Below are 15,650 nucleotides of genomic sequence, written 5' to 3' on the forward strand. Positions count from 1 at the left end.
ATGTATTTTTTTGGAAAATTTTAAATATAACAATAGAAATGTATTATTACTTATTCCCTATTACATGGGAAGGGGATAAAATCTCCCATATTTCATAACCCACATCAACAGAAACAAGTTTGCTCCCTGGGACGCAAAGACCCATATTTCTGACAATCCCAGTAGCAAAAGATAGGGTCAAGAACACAAGATAGATTTAGTAGATGACCGGCTTTGACGCCTCGACCAACTTGGTCAAAGAGCATCCATCTACCAACTTCGTTTTGCCTTGACCATCTGGATTGAAGAGCATGCCTCGACCAGCTTCGACGCCTTGATCGATTTCAGCAGTTGGACCAATTTCACTTTGCCTGAACCAGCTTGGTCGAAGCCTAGAACAACTTGGCCTTGACCAACTTCATCTCACCTTGCCCACCTCAATTGAAGAATACGCCTCGATCAGCTTTGATGGCTCGATTAATTTCCACATCTTTACCAACTTTCCTTTTCCTCAACTAGCTTGGCCAAAGAGCACGCCTCGACTGGATTTGACGCATTGAATAGCTTGGTCAAATAGCATGGCTCGAACAACTTCATTTCCCCACGACCAGTTTGGTCTAGGAGCACACCTAAACTGGGTTTTACACCTTGATTAGATTGGTTGAAGAGCGTGCTTTGACCAACTTTGATGCCTTAACCAACTTGGTTGAAGAGCATGCCATTCCAACTTTGCTTCTCCTCGAGCAACTTAGTTAAAGAGCAAGCCAACACGGGCTTCGAGCTAGAGACCATGATCTTGCTGAGGCTCCTTGGAGTTTGTTCGGATAAAGGAGCCAAGGCAAAGTCCTTGAGGATCTCCTGTCTGTGGAAGCTTCAACATCATTTCCTACCGATATAATTGTTACACGAGGAGGTGGTGGTGGACCGCGACTAGTCAGGGTGCGTGAGGACAGGTGCGGCCCTAAGGCTAGCTATAGCTAACTGAGGCGCTGACCTTAACTAAGGTGCCTTGCCTGGGGCTTCAGCTTGAGGCTGGTGGGCCTTAAGCTCGAGCCCCATGCCTCGCTTGAGCTTGAGGAGGTGCCTCGAGTTGGCGCCTCGATCTTGAGCTTGAGTCGAGTTCGAGCTAGGCTGCTCCTTGAGCACGAGGTTGGCGGACCTCGGGCTAGAAGCTTGAGTCCTCGAGCGCGACGATTGCTGCTCCATGCGCTTTGGGATGACTCAATGCCTTGCCCGTTGGATTTTGAACCCACGTCAAAAGAATGGAAAGAGGAGACGTCAACCACTCCAACTGATAGCCTAGGTCAATTGATCCAGTCTTATAGATGAACTTGTCCAATGATTTGTTTGGAATATATTCATAGACTAACCTCTTTTCTTTCTCCTAGGGCAAAATCCCAGTAGATTGACAATGTTTAGATGGGAGGTTCTACTGATGCTGGCAACTTCATTAATGAATTGTTCTGCGTTATTATCATTTTCAATTAAGACCTTCATCATAACAAGTTGACCATCGGGTAACTTACCTTTGTATACAATGTCATATCCTCCTTTCCCCAACTTTTCTGCAAAGGAAATAGTTAGTTTCTTGATTTCCCTGTAGTTATATCTCTTTGGAGACAAAGATCCATAACTGAGAAGAAATTTTCTGATGTTTTGCTTAATTCTTGGTCAGCCTCCTGTAGTTTAAATTGTTTTCTAAAGTAGAAAATGATGTGGATGATATAACTATACTAGCCATATCAAGTGCAGTATAATGTTCCCATATACCACAACAATGATGTGGTTAGATACTGGGTAAAGAATTTTTCATGGGAAAAATACCTTCGGCACACAATTGGTTTTTAAGTCTAGTATTGGTAGAGACATTTCTTAGAGAGAGTGGTCTTTTCAATGGATAGTAAACTTGATTTAAAAAATAATATATGGGGTATTTATAGTGGTATTGAGGAGAATTTTAGAATATGGTAGGGTGTATATGTTTATTCTGTGGCTTGCATATGAAAATTACTTTTTTACCCTTATAAATAAATGGATACTACCAACATATACGTCAATCTCATTGCTAACCTATACTATTATATATATATTTTAAATAATTAGTTACTGAATTCGTTAGCAAGTAAATTTTACTTGCTAAATTCTTGTACAAAATATATAAATTAGCAACTAAAAGTTTACTTGCTAATTAGTTCGAAGTTAATTTTTTTCCATTACTATTGAACTGTTTTCTTGTAGTGATGTACACTGAGACCTGAATCATGTGGAACGTAATAATCAATTTACAGAAAATTACACACCATATATAGTGATCCCACCTTAGTTCTATTTATCGGTAGACGACGTTCCTCCTTTGATCTCTCTCTCTACATCTTGAACAACATCGGCCTCATTACTCCAAGGTATCTCAACAACTTCAATGCATGTGGCATCGGCATCATCCTGATCACTGTTTGGTGCCATCTTCCTCTCAACGTTAATCCCTGCCGTTGTAGTCCTACAACAGTACTTGTTCACAAATTGTTTTGTAATATTAGTCAATTTACTTAAAGTTGGCATCTGCGAGCAAATCAAAGCAAATATCGTGACTGATGCTACAATAATGAAGAGGCCTGAAAATTGCTTGAAGTTAAGGCTGGACGTCCCTTGCGATATTGTTGAAGAGAGCGGATCCTGGGAAGAGTATCCAGGTCCAAAGTTTTTCTGTTCGATGGTTGTCATCTCTGAACTTTGAGTAACATTCAAGATTGCTCTTGAGAAATATGCAGTCAAGGGAGAGTTAAGTGGGAATGCCTGATCATGATAATAAATGTCATGATTATCAAATTCAAAACCCTAAACATGTAAGTTTGAAAGAAAGATTTGAACTATAGCTAGATGAGTTGATTATCATTCCTATTTTGAGAAAAAATTAGGGTAAATTGCATTTTTTGGTCCCATAAGTGGATCTAATTTTGATGCCATATTGTAGGTGATTTGCGCATTACGTCCCGTATGTGCATTTTTTTTTCAATTTCAGGACACAAGAGGAACAATCGTTTAGTTGCTAACGGTGAAAATTTGAAGAGAAAATGTACCAATAAATAAAAATATTATGGCAAAGGTTTATTTTTTCTTCTTCCTCGTATATATAGGTGATTTTTTTCTTCTCTCTTCCATTTTGTAGGAAGAAAGTGTAAAATATGGCTGTAGATAGAGAAGTTTTTTTGTTACGGTGGAAGGATTGTTAGTTTGAGAATCTAATAGACCAATAACAACTTAGGTAGGAGGTTTTTGGGTGTTCAAGAAAAAGAAGCGGGTGTGATTTTTTTGTTTGGAAAGACCCGCCGATGTGTGACAAAAAAATCAAACCCACTTCTTTTTTTTCTAACACCTAAAAAAACCTTCTATATTGATTGTCGTTGGTCCATGAGATTCTCAAACTTGCAATCCTTACACAGTGACAAAACACATCTTCATTTGCAGTCATGTTGCATTTTTTTCCTACTAAATAGAAGAGAGAAGAAAACAAATCATCTATTTATATGATGAAGAAGAAAAAACTAAACCTTTGCCACTATATTTTCATTTATTGGTACATTTTCCCTTTAGATTTTCACCCACCTAATGCAAAAAGCATCTATAGTTAGCAATTTAACGACTGCCCCTTTTGTGTCCTGAAATTGAAAAAAAAAAAAATGCACATATGAATTGCAATGTGCGAATCATCTACAATATGGAACGAAAATTGAAAACAAGTCTAGGACTAAATGAATTTACCCAAAAAATTAGATTCACCTAATATAAAGTTTTCACATATTATAATTAAAATGCTTCGTGAAGTTTAAAATATTAGGCTGATATTTTCTGCAGTCATATTTTACATCATTGATTCCTCTATTTGCATAGTCTTTATGATGAATAATTTGTATCATAACATATGATTTTATGAGTGTCAGTGCAATGTGCATGTTGTTTTCTTTTTTATTAATATACCCAAACTTTAGAGGGTGTTACTGAAATTAGCAAGAAAAATTGTATCTTACGTTTCATAAGTTAGTTTTTTCTTATAATTTTGATCTCATTATTTTCTAAATTGAAAGAAACGCAAGCTACCTTTTTATGATATGAAAAATATGCAAATTACTCTACTATATATGAAAAAATAAATATCAAATTATCGTTTTTTTCTTTTGAATGGAGCAATTTACCCCAAACGGGTGATGTAATACACTAGCCCCTTCCACGACTGGAATAGTTCATAAGAATAAAAATATCATTTCTTATATAAATATTATTATATATAATATATTAATATTTATAAAAATTAAATATATATAATATATAACATTTTTAAATATATACTTTATTAATTAAAAGAAAATCCCACCCCTATTATCGCCCTAACCCTGTCGTCGCTTCCGAGCTCTACCCCCTTAGCCTGCGTAACCACACCCATCTGTCGCCGGGGCCATCACCGCCTCCATCGCTTGTGCTACCACACCGCTCCATCCCCCATCGCCCAACTCCTCCTTGCCCACTCCCCCCAGTTGCCAACCTCTTCCCCCTTCTCCACTATTATCCAGTCGTCCCCTTCCCCCTTCCCCCTTCCCTAACTCGCTTCAGTGGCCGCCACCCTCCCTCCCTTTCGCTAACGTGGACCAGACGCCACCCATCGTCTCCTTTCCCGAGTTGTGCCTGATGTTGCACACCCTCCCCCTTCCTTAACCTTTATACCCCTCGCTGCTTGCCTCCCCATTCACTGAATCCCATTGTTGGCCTCCCCTTTCCCCGCTTCCATGGGCAGCCCTCCTCCTCCATGTCCCCACCGTCCTTGGATATAAAGATATATGGGATAATTACAATCCCTTCCTTGAGGTTTAGAGTAATTACACGTAGACCCCATGTGGTTTGAAAAATTATATCTAGCACCTCTGAGGTTTGCTTCAGTATAACAAATATGTCCCTTTGTTAGTAAAAAAATTACTAAATTTGCTGATATTAATAGAAAACTGAATGAAAATTGATATTTACCCACAGTTGGCTTATTACTGATTTATTGCAAGTTAAATAATTTTTTTCGGACTAAACTACCTTTATAATGGTGACTATACCTCATCACATCCATTAATACGTGAAGACGTATGATGGTAATTTAATCATAGAAAGATTTATTTGACCTGTAATAAGTCAATCGGGGGTAAATATAAATTTTTTTCCAATTTTTTTTTATTAACATCAGCGAATTCGTGAATTTTGTTTAACGGAGGGACTTATTTGTTAGATGGAAGCAAACTTCAAAGGTGCTAGATGTAATTTCTCAAATCATAAGAAGTTTATGTGTAATTACACTAAATCTTAAGGGAAGGGAGTGTAATTATCCCAATACATATTAAACTAAAATTTATATCTAACAGAAATATATAAACTTAAATCTAGACCCTTGGTTCAAATTAAAGAAAATCTAAACCATTGATCTTGTTAGTTAAATTTGGACCTTGAATTTAATCAGATCCAATGGTTACTAAACAAGGTTATAAATATAATTATATAATTAAATTTTTAAAAAAATAAAAAATAAAGAAAACGTGCGTGGACATCACGAAATCGTTGGGGGGGGGGGGTAAATTGCTCCATTTTAAATGATATAAGGAGATAATTTGTTCATTTCCAATATCACAGGGGGTAAATGTCATTAAATTCTTTTGAAATCACCACATTGCGCGCATTTCATAAGGCTAACTTGCATTTACTGGCCCGTATATTGGGGGGGTAGCATTTCAGGGACTCTAGTTAAGGGTGTAGCAAATACAATCCCAGAATTAATTTTTTTTTTGCTATTAAAGGACTCCGGCAATCGAATTTTACAAATTCGCCGAAAACTGCTTACCTGGACACAAATTAGGGTTTCAATTTGGAGTTTTTGCTGATGTGGCGGAGGGATAAAAAATTATTGCCAACTAAGCGCAAAAAAAAAAAAAGAAAGAAAACAAAAAATTATTGCCCATAATTCTATTCATCATCTTCATCTCTCTCTCTCTCCTCCTTTTCTCTCTCTACATTTCTTGGTTCTTCTTCTTCTTTCTCCAAAAAATCATGAAATTCATTTTCTTTCACCCCCAAAAGTAACCACCCCCAATCCTGAAATGCAACGCTGACCTCCTTTTTCACATACTCTAGAACCCCAACTTGCCTCTCTCTCTCTCTCTCTCTCAGCATATACATACAGCCCTTGTATCCACTCCCACAACCCACCTTCTCCCTCGATTTTTGTGTGCGGGTTCCTGTTGGAATGTTGGGGGTTAGGGAGTTGGAAAGCCTATTCGTTACTGAGATTGACCGTGATGCCGATCTTGTGCTGGGCGTTGGCGGTGGAAGTTTCAGTAGAAAGTGGGGTGGTTGGCGGAGGGAAGCGAGGGGAGGAGGAGTGGACCTTAATCGCGGCGAGGGGAGGCAGGTTGGAGTCTGTTGCCGATCTTGTGCTGGGCGTTGGCGATGGGAGTTTCAGTAGAAAGTGGGGTGGTTGGCGGAGGGAAGCGAGGGGAGGAGGAGCAGACCTTGATGGCGGCGAGGGGAGGCAGGTCGGAGTCTGGTGATGGGTGCTGCATTTTGGTGGCAATGCTTACAGGGAATCCCACTAAAATTTGTTTTTGTTTTTTTTTTCTTTTTGTTTTATGTATTTTTCCATGTCATCAAGTAAATTGGCTTAAATATCCTACACCATAGCCACGTCAGCAGCTTAGTTGGCAATAATTTTTAATCCCCCGCACATCAGCAAAAGCCCCAAGTTGGAACCCTAATTTATGTCCAGGTTGGCAATTTCCGGCAAATTTGCAAAATCTGATTGTCGGAGTCCTTTAATAGCAAAAAAAAATTTAATTTTGGGATTGTATTTGCTACACACTTAACTAGAGTCCCTGAAATGCTACCCCCCCTAATATACGGGGCAGTAAATGCAATTTCCAAAAAAATTATTATTTTAGTCCCAATTATAATTCTATTAAATTTTTTTGTGGAATAATTACCCTCAAGACTTAAAGGAGCTCCTGTCATGCGTGTGCTGTTTCCTTCATAAATTTAATGGAATTAAAACTTGAGACTAAAATTATAATTGTTTTGGAACATAAAAGCCCTAATTTGTGAAACGTAAAATAAAATTTTTCATAATTAATGTTTAGTATACTAACTAGAGGTAGACATAGCTTAAAGATTTGTATGTATATGTCTTCATTTATTGGCCATTGAAATTTTGCTACTAGTGTAAATAATTAAATTTACTTCTCTTATACTAAGATTGATTATCTGTGCTATGTTTTCACAAATGTGACTAATCATGAGTGCAAGAGAGGGATAACTTACAAAACCAAGACCATCTGTTCTGTAAGTTGGGCCGACCGTTTTGTATTGTGAATCATATCGATTCATTAAAAGCTTCATGTAAGGAATCTCATCAAATATGGCATCGATGCCGCCGTTCTTGCTTCCTCTACACATCGCATCGTGGAATCCTTCGACAGATGAGTAGCCCCTCAGCCTTGATTCCTTAATATTGAGAGTCTCTATCAAAAACTTTTTCATGAAGGAAGCCTCGTGGTACCCCAAAAAGAAATCCTCGGAGAATGCAAATTTTAGTTGATCGACTGTAAGAATTGCCGATAAGTTTGCGGTGAAGCTCTGCATTAGTATGAACGCCATGAACAACCAGCACACTAACACGAGCAATGACCACTTATTTGTGACCATATTCCCTGAAAAAAAATATATTACCAGAAAAATGATGAGTGAGTTAATTAAAATCCATGATTGTTTATAAGTTCAGTTTCTTTCCATTAGAAAGCATAATTAGAAGCAAGAATTATTACTTTCAGGGAAAGCAAGAACTGTAATAGGTGCCAAATAAGTCATTCCGGGTTGCTCAGTTTCTGGCATGACCACTGATTCTTCACCAGGGGTTATAGGATTATTAGCTGCCGGACGTTCCAGAATCCAAATAACTATCCCCATGAATATACAGGAGAGACCGATTGCTAGCCAGAGATCCCACCTCAACGGCTTAGTGAAAATCCACATGTCAAATACCTTCTTATTTTTTACCAATAGAACGACTCCTGATTCAGAATACGGTAGCGAAAAATCAACATATGAAGCTCGTGGAGCCCAAATGGTCGTATCCCCAACTACCATGTCAAAATCCTTCTTTAACAAGGAAAAAGAACGTTGAGTAAATAGAAATTAGCATTAATTAAGACTTTGTTTAAGCAATTTGCTTCTGTCAAGACTAAAATCTAACTAGCAAACAAGAAATGTGTTCCTGAGGATCAAAATACGTACCCGAGGTATCCCATGAAGCATATCGTCATAAGTCCACTCACTCTTACTTGTGTCATTATAATAGTAGAAGTGATATTTGATTTCGAAGGGCAGATACTTCAACATAGCGTTGAATATATCTATTGCAAATCCAGTTGGATTATATGTACGGTTGGTTGCTGGATCAATATCTGTTACATTGACAAATTCCTTGAATCCAGGTTTACAGGGAACTCCAATTCTCAGGATTCTTGTTGGAAGAATAGACCAACTCTTTGGTTGTGTGGTCGAATCGCCTGGCCAGACAATGTTCTTTAGTTCTGCAGTTGAAGTTGAGTATGTCTTTGCTTTATCATGATCAGATGAACTTATGAATTGTCTTCTTATTCCCCCATCAGGAGTCCAAAATCCGACCCTTCTTTCTCCCGTTCCAATTACATTGAATATCTCGAATGCTGAGGCCTTCAACTTCCCATCGACGAGTTCAAAGTGTCCACTCAAGCCTCTAAATTTTGTGGTCGACAATTCTCTAAGAAGTCGAGGACCAAAAGATGAGATTCTCAAGGGGCCATGCTTAGTTCCGTTCTTCGCTAGTTTTGTGTACAACAAGCTAGAATTCACAGGCCCAATCTTCTCTACCGCGAATGCTAATGCAGTTATTGTATCGTATGCCCACAACCCGTAAGCATTTAAATCCATAACTTGACCTCTATTCTTGTTTTGAACCATAGAATTTCTTGTCCACCTTTCTTGGAACTTTTTAAGGTGAAGTACATAAGGCCTTATCCCCACAACTCCTTCCATCGAATCACGAGTGACAGAATCCATGGAATTCAAAAAGTTGGATATACTGTCCGTGATTATCCAGGCATATCCTTTACTCATCATCCCCGACATTTTGGCGAGAGTGAATAACCGAAAACCAAGTGAAGGATTCATGTGCACCAAGAAAACCCCAGTTTGCGTTTTGTTCAACATGCTAAGTTCTTTGAGAAGATGACTTTTCTTGGCTGAACCCGGAACGGCAACCGGATGGAGTACTTGTCCAATTTCAACATCTTGCAAAGCCCTTTTGAGATGTGAAATAAACCGAGAGCCATAATCTGTCTCTTCATATAAAATCACAACTTTTGCCCACTGAAATCCTTTACAAATGGCTGCTAGAGCCCGTGTTTGAACAGCATCATCGATAGCTGTCCTAACAAAGTAGTGGTTCTCTATATCGGGAAGAGCCGAGATTCTTGCTGTGAATGAAATAATCGGCACATGAACTTTTTGTCCGAGTTCTGTGATAAATTTTTCTTCAGTTGAGTGTTGAGGACCAATAACCCCGTGCACTTGTTCCTGCTTCAGTAGCTCCAGAACTACAACATATTTCAAACGTTATCTCAAATTCAAATTCATTAATTTAGATGTAGCCTAAAAATTTGGACAGAAATTTTCCAAATTAATCATAGTATTCGATGCAAATTCTCAAACACAGTCAATGGATAAAATGTAAATTAAGACAATCACACATGATCAAGAATGCATTTTTATTTACATGTTCAGATAAAATGCAGCCTTATCCTTGTTGCGTGATGAATATAGAATCTATATAAATTAATATTTGATAAATTAATAATTTTTCTTGATCCTGATTTGAGTCAGGGTCTAAATTAATAATTTTTTGGAAGACCCTTATATAAATTTATGGTCCCTTCAATGTAAATTAATAATTCTATAAACTTACAAATATACTAGGACAACTTAGTAAAATATGATTATATTGTTATTTACTTCTTAAATTTTAAATCTAGTTGTATTTCATGATAAATTAGTCATATTTACATTAACACCATTTTACTTCTTTATAAAATTTAAATCTAGTTGTATTTCATGATAAATTAGTCATATTTACATTAACACCATTCAATTAGTCAATACAATAGGCTAAATTGCATTTACTGCCCCGTATATTAGGGGGGGGTAGCATTTCAGGAACTGTAGTTAAGGGTGTAGCAAATAACATCCCAGAATTAAATTTTTTTTGGCAATTTAAGGACTCCGGCAACCGGATTTTGTAAATTCGCCGTAAACTGCTTACCTGGACACAAATTAGGGCTCCAATTTGGGGCTTTTGCTGATGTGGCCGGGGGTTAAAAAATTATTGCCAACTAAGCTAAAAAATATTGCCAACTAAGCTAAAAAATTATTTCCAATTTGGGGCTTCATCATCTTCATCATCACCATCATCATCTTCATCGTCACCATCATCATCTTCGTCTCTCTCTCTCCTCCCTTTCTCTCTTATCATTTCTTAGTTCTTGTTCTTCTTTCTCCAAAAAATCATGAAATTTTCTCATGAAATGCAACTCCTCTTATCTCCTTTTCACATACTTTGGAACCCCAACTTGCCCCTCTCTCTCTCTCTCTCTGCATATACCCCTCTCTCTCTCTCTGCATATACATACAGCCCTTGTATCTATTCCCACAACCCACCTTATCCCTCAATTTTTGTGTGCGGGTTCTTGTTCTTGGGTTTAAGTGTATAGATATATACATATATGCCGTTTTCTCAGTCGACTCAACTTCCTGCGACGATGAAGCCGACCGCCGCAACACGGGCACACGCCGTTATGGTGTTGACTGGGGCTCCGTCGACCTCTCCATCGTCGACACAGAGAACGAGGAGTCTCAGCAAAAGCTGGAAGATGATTTCGACACCTTCACCACTACGAAGGCATCCGATCTGGGGCAGTCGCTTGTGATTGCCAAATCCCCTTCAAAATCCACATCGTGAAGGATCGGGATATGAAGGAGCAGCATTTTGTTTTTGTTTATGTTTTTTTTTTCTTTTTGTTTTATGTTCTTTTCCACATCAACGAGGGACTTGGCAATTTTATCCTACACCACAGCCACATCAGCAGCTTAGTAGGCACTAATTTATAGCCTCATGGCCACATCAGCAAAAATTCCAAATTTGAACCCTAATTTGTGTCCAGGTAAAGCAGTTTCCGGCGCATTTGAAAAATTTAGTTGCCGGAGTCCTTAAATTGCCAAAAAAAATTTAATTCTGGGATGTTATTTGCTACACTCTTAACTACAGTCCCTGAAATGCTACCCCCCCTAATATACGGGGCAGTAAATGCAATTTAACCCAATACAATATATATGTTTTATTCATGAAGAGTAGTGTAGGTTTGTTGAATAGGAAAAATCTCTAAATTAATAAATTACTAATTTATGAATCAATTAATACCTCTTTCAATTAATAAAATTATATGGTCCTGACGTTATTAATTTTGATGTGCATAAAATTAGGTGGCCCAAAGAGGCCCAAGTGATCTAAAAAGAAGACCTAGAAGGCGGTTTTCGAGGATGCCCCCTAGAAAACAGATTGGCAAAGGGAGGAGGCTGAAGGCATTCCTTACTTGGACCATGATCAAAACTTGACAAATATTCTGCTCAAAAGGCCCACGCACATGGCAATCGGCTCTCTCATGTGGCATCCCATTCTCTTACGTGGCATCTCATCAACCCCGAGGTCAACAACCACATTAGACCACATCAGCTTTAGGAGGACCTCCCCCTAGCGGCTGAGACTCCTCATAGGTGGGGGGTCTCCCAAGACAAATTAAATAAGGAAGGATTCCCTAACAACTAGGACTCCTTGCAGACGAGGAAGGTGCCCCCAAAAGCCTAGATTCCTTAACAGCTTGGATTCCTTAGCAGTTAGGAGTCTATGCTGATGAAGGGTTTCCTCACATATTGAGTTTACTCTTCCATATTGAGGGCACGTCCAGGCACATCCATGAGACCCTCTAACGTCTCTCACACTTCTTTTACTGTCTAAATTATCTCTCTCACTCTCTAAACACTTCTTAAATACTTTTTCTAAATATTCTCTAAGCACTCCACAAGCACATTATCAAGTGTACTTACACTTTTCACCGACTTTGTTCACCATATCTCAATTTCAATTATATTTATTTACTTTTTGACTTTATTCTATCTCAAATTCAATACTAACTTGGACATCAGAGTGCTAATGCCTTTTCTACAGGTCCCCCTTTCAGAATTCGCGTTCATTTCAGTCCAAGTTGTGAGCATAGTCCATATCAATTTAACCAATGCATTTTTTGAATGCATCAAATTTATAGAGGTTTTACTTTATATTATTTAATAATATGGTTCACTTGTTTATTTTGATTATTTTTTGTCTTAACTATCTACTGATGATTTTGATATTTAAAAACTTTAAATATAAATACCTTATTCTATTCAAAAAAAATAAATTAATTTTATGTCATAAGAAAATGACTCAATAGTAATGAAAAAAATTGATGCTAAAATTAGGGTCGAGCTAATTAGCAAGAAAAATTCTTGATTAATTCATTTACTAATAGCAATGAAATATTTAAACAATCATTGCTAAATTTGTTAGCAAGTCAATTTCTTATATTACATGATGTAGATCAGTAAAAAAAATTAAAAATATTAATTGGTAATTAGCTCAAAACTGATTTTAGCATCAAAATTTTCTCATAATTATTGAGTCAATCATTCGTGGTGTTACTTTATACTATTCTTAAAAGATAAATTAATTTGAGCAACTACAGTCTAGTAAATTAATTTATATGTTACGAATAGTATAATGTAAATTATTTACTATTGATTTTGTGTCTTGTATTTAATTTTCTATTTAATACGCCTTATTCTATTTGTACGAGTTAAATTAATTTGTAAAATGCATGTATGCATATAGAAATAAAAACAGAAAACTAAATACAAGACACAAAATATCTGTAGTTGCTCAAGTTCAGTTTTAAATTATACAAATTACAAAACACTAACCGAAAATGACTCAATAGCTACGGAAAAACTTTTATGCGAAAATTAGCATTGATCTAATTAGCAAGTAAAACTCATACCGAATTGTTGCTAATTTAGATGACCAACTAATTCCACAATCACCTTTATTTCTTGTAGTAATATATAAAGAGAAATGAATATTAATATATACCTGCAAAATCAGCATCAAGGAGGCTTTCGGCACGCCTAGTACGCGTTCGCAACCTCGTTGTATAGTTTGGATGTGCTGAATAAAAATCTGAAATCGCCATCTCCATGCAGGAGCTCGTCATGGCGTCAAGGGGTGAATTCGGGTCTTCAATTATTCCAATGTTGATGTAAGATGGTATTATTTGTTCTGAATTATTTTGAGCTGATTGGCAATGGAGATGGAAAAAGAAGAACAGGAAAAGAATATGAGAAAGAAAGAAAGAAGCAGCAGCTTTGATTATGTTTGTCATGGCATTTGTCATAATCGAAACAACTTGTATATGTTATCTGTCCACCTAATTCAAGTGTGCTGTTTTTATAGACCTGGGCTGGCTTCTCAGACTTGGAATTCAGTAGGAATTGACTGATTCCATTGAAAAGTCTAGTTTAGCTTTATTACACATATATGCACAAAAATTGTAGGGAGCTCATAATTGTTTCTAATTTTATGGGAAATAGCGTTTTGGTTGATATTCATTAACTTTTGTCTTTATGAATGTCGATCATGTGCTTAGCAGATGGCATTTTTTATCAAAGTACTCCAAAAATCTGTTGAAAGCAAAAAAGTGTGGGAATTTTTCAACGAGCAAAATGCATCCCGGCCCCTATGTTACATAAAAATAGCAATTTATCCCCTTATATTAAAATAATAAGCAATTCAACTCCTTGTGTTTTTAGAAAAGAAGCAAAATACCCTTCCCTCATAAGAGAGGTGCCACACACACGCCCTAAGAGCAAAATTTTGATTAAATCTTACCTATAAAATAACATTTATACCCCTAATTTTGAACCGTTAAATTTATATATATATATATATATATATATATTAATGGTGGAGATTTGATAAGCAAATTAATGGCTTAGATCTTTTCTTACTTGGATCAATGGTACATATTTATGTATAAGATCAACGGCTTGTATCTATTTGAATTAGATCGACGGTTCAGATTTATACAAGTTATAAACATAATTATAATTTATACACATACATACATATATATACAATATATACATATATAATAAATAAAAAAATAATACAAGGTATCCCGTTGGGAGACTCAAAATAATATAAGGTATCCCATTAAGGGACTTAGGTGTCCCTATTGAGAATTGCACCTGTATATATAGAGGGGGCGTCCCCCTAGGCTCGAACTTTGCACACCTCCTTTATTCACAAAAAATGAGGCGAAATATGTGGAGATAAGGTAGGATTCGATTTTATCTTTAACTGATCAACTCACAACAATACATCTTGCCTAGGTGAGGACTCCTTTCATGCGAGAACTCCTATTTTGCGGGAACTATTTCTAGGTTTAGGAATCTTGGGTCTTAGGGGAGCTTCCCTCTCCTCGGTTGCCTCAGTTGCCATGGGGGTCCTCCTAGGGCTGATTGGTCCAATGTGGATGCTGACCTCGGGGTTGATGAGATGCTACGTGGGAGAATGGGCTACCATGTGTGTGGGCTTTTTGGGCCGAATATTTATTGGGCTTTGATCATAATACAAGTTGGGCGATGCCTTCAACCTTCTCTCTTTGCCAATTTATTTTCTAGGGGGGCACGCACGAATGCCACTTGCCAGGCCCTCTTAAGATGTTACAACCCTCTCGTTTCTTTCTTCTTTTTGGATCGTTTGGGCCTCTTTGGGCCAGCCTATTTTTATGCACATCAATAGCTCCCCTACTCTAATAAGTGGAGATTTTGATACTTATTAGAGTAGAAGTCTTCAGAGATGGGCTTCGAAGAATGAACTTTTTTTTATTCTTTTTTTCCAAATTCCTACAAAGAATATTAGTAGCATAAGCATGCTTAGAATAAGAAAAGAGCTTATTTCGTGCCCGTATGGAGTAGTGCTTTTTATGAGGGTGCCTCCATGGAGGATGGCTTAGCGGGTGCTTTTTGTGCCTACTCCGATGTTAGATTTTATTTTTCTGCAAGAGAAGGTTGAATAACAAAGACATATATACATTATGAATAGATTTTGCATGAAGCAAAATTATTGTGCCTCTTCGAAGGAGGGCCTATTTGAGAGGGTTCCCTTCTTGGAGTAAGAATTAAGAACCTTACTAGAAGAAGAATAAGGTGTCCGCTGAAAGTAGGGCTTAGATGCCTCCAGCGGAGGAGGGTTTAGGTACCTACATGAGACAGAACTTACAAGTACCTCAAAGGACCTAAGTGCCGCTCGAAGGACGGTTAAGGTGCTTGTATGGAAAACAGGGCTTTTTATGAGAGTGCCTACCTGGGGGCAGGGCTTAACCAAGAAGTTTGAAAAAGATGCCTCCATCGTAAAATTCATATAAGAAGGCACATGTTAATACATTAATGATGGTAAAAAAAAACCT

General features: G+C 37.3%; 1 protein-coding gene across 2 annotated transcripts; it reads right to left on the reverse strand.

Annotated features, from left to right (window-relative positions):
• Positions 1-2,167: 2,167 nt before the first annotated feature.
• Positions 2,168-13,622, reverse strand: LOC105155884 (glutamate receptor 2.9). 2 transcript variants are annotated; one of them, XM_020691740.2, is made up of 5 exons: positions 13,274-13,622; positions 8,290-9,632; positions 7,821-8,151; positions 7,318-7,706; positions 2,168-2,772 (listed from the first exon to the last, which is right to left on the reverse strand). In XM_020691740.2, the coding sequence occupies exons 1-5, from the start codon at positions 13,572-13,574 to the stop codon at positions 2,305-2,307; spliced, it is 2,832 nt and encodes a 943-aa protein (XP_020547399.2). In that variant the 5' UTR covers positions 13,575-13,622; the 3' UTR covers positions 2,168-2,304. The 2 variants fall into 2 exon arrangements, with proteins under 2 accessions (XP_020547399.2, XP_020547398.2); XM_020691739.2 differs by having other exon boundaries at positions 7,821-8,154.
• Positions 13,623-15,650: the final 2,028 nt, after the last annotated feature.

This window comes from Sesamum indicum, linkage group LG2, assembly GCF_026168435.1.
Source record: "Sesamum indicum cultivar Baizhima isolate 11 linkage group LG2, ASM2616843v1, whole genome shotgun sequence".
Lineage (NCBI taxonomy): Eukaryota > Viridiplantae > Streptophyta > Magnoliopsida > Lamiales > Pedaliaceae > Sesamum > Sesamum indicum.

What these genes read in the sequence shown, in the direction of transcription:
- LOC105155884 (XM_020691739.2), bottom strand. Translation starts at nt 13,574, where the DNA reads ATGACAAATGCCATGACAAACATAATCAAAGCTGCTGCTTCTTTCTTT. An exon ending in AGTTCTTGCTTTCCCTGAAA is followed by an intron (nt 7,707 to 7,820) that starts GTAATAATTCTT and finishes ATTTTTTTTCAG; the next exon opens with GGAATATGGTCACAAATAAG. An exon ending in GAACAGATGGTCTTGGTTTT is followed by an intron (nt 2,773 to 7,317) that starts GTAAGTTATCCC and finishes TATCATGATCAG; the next exon opens with GCATTCCCACTTAACTCTCC.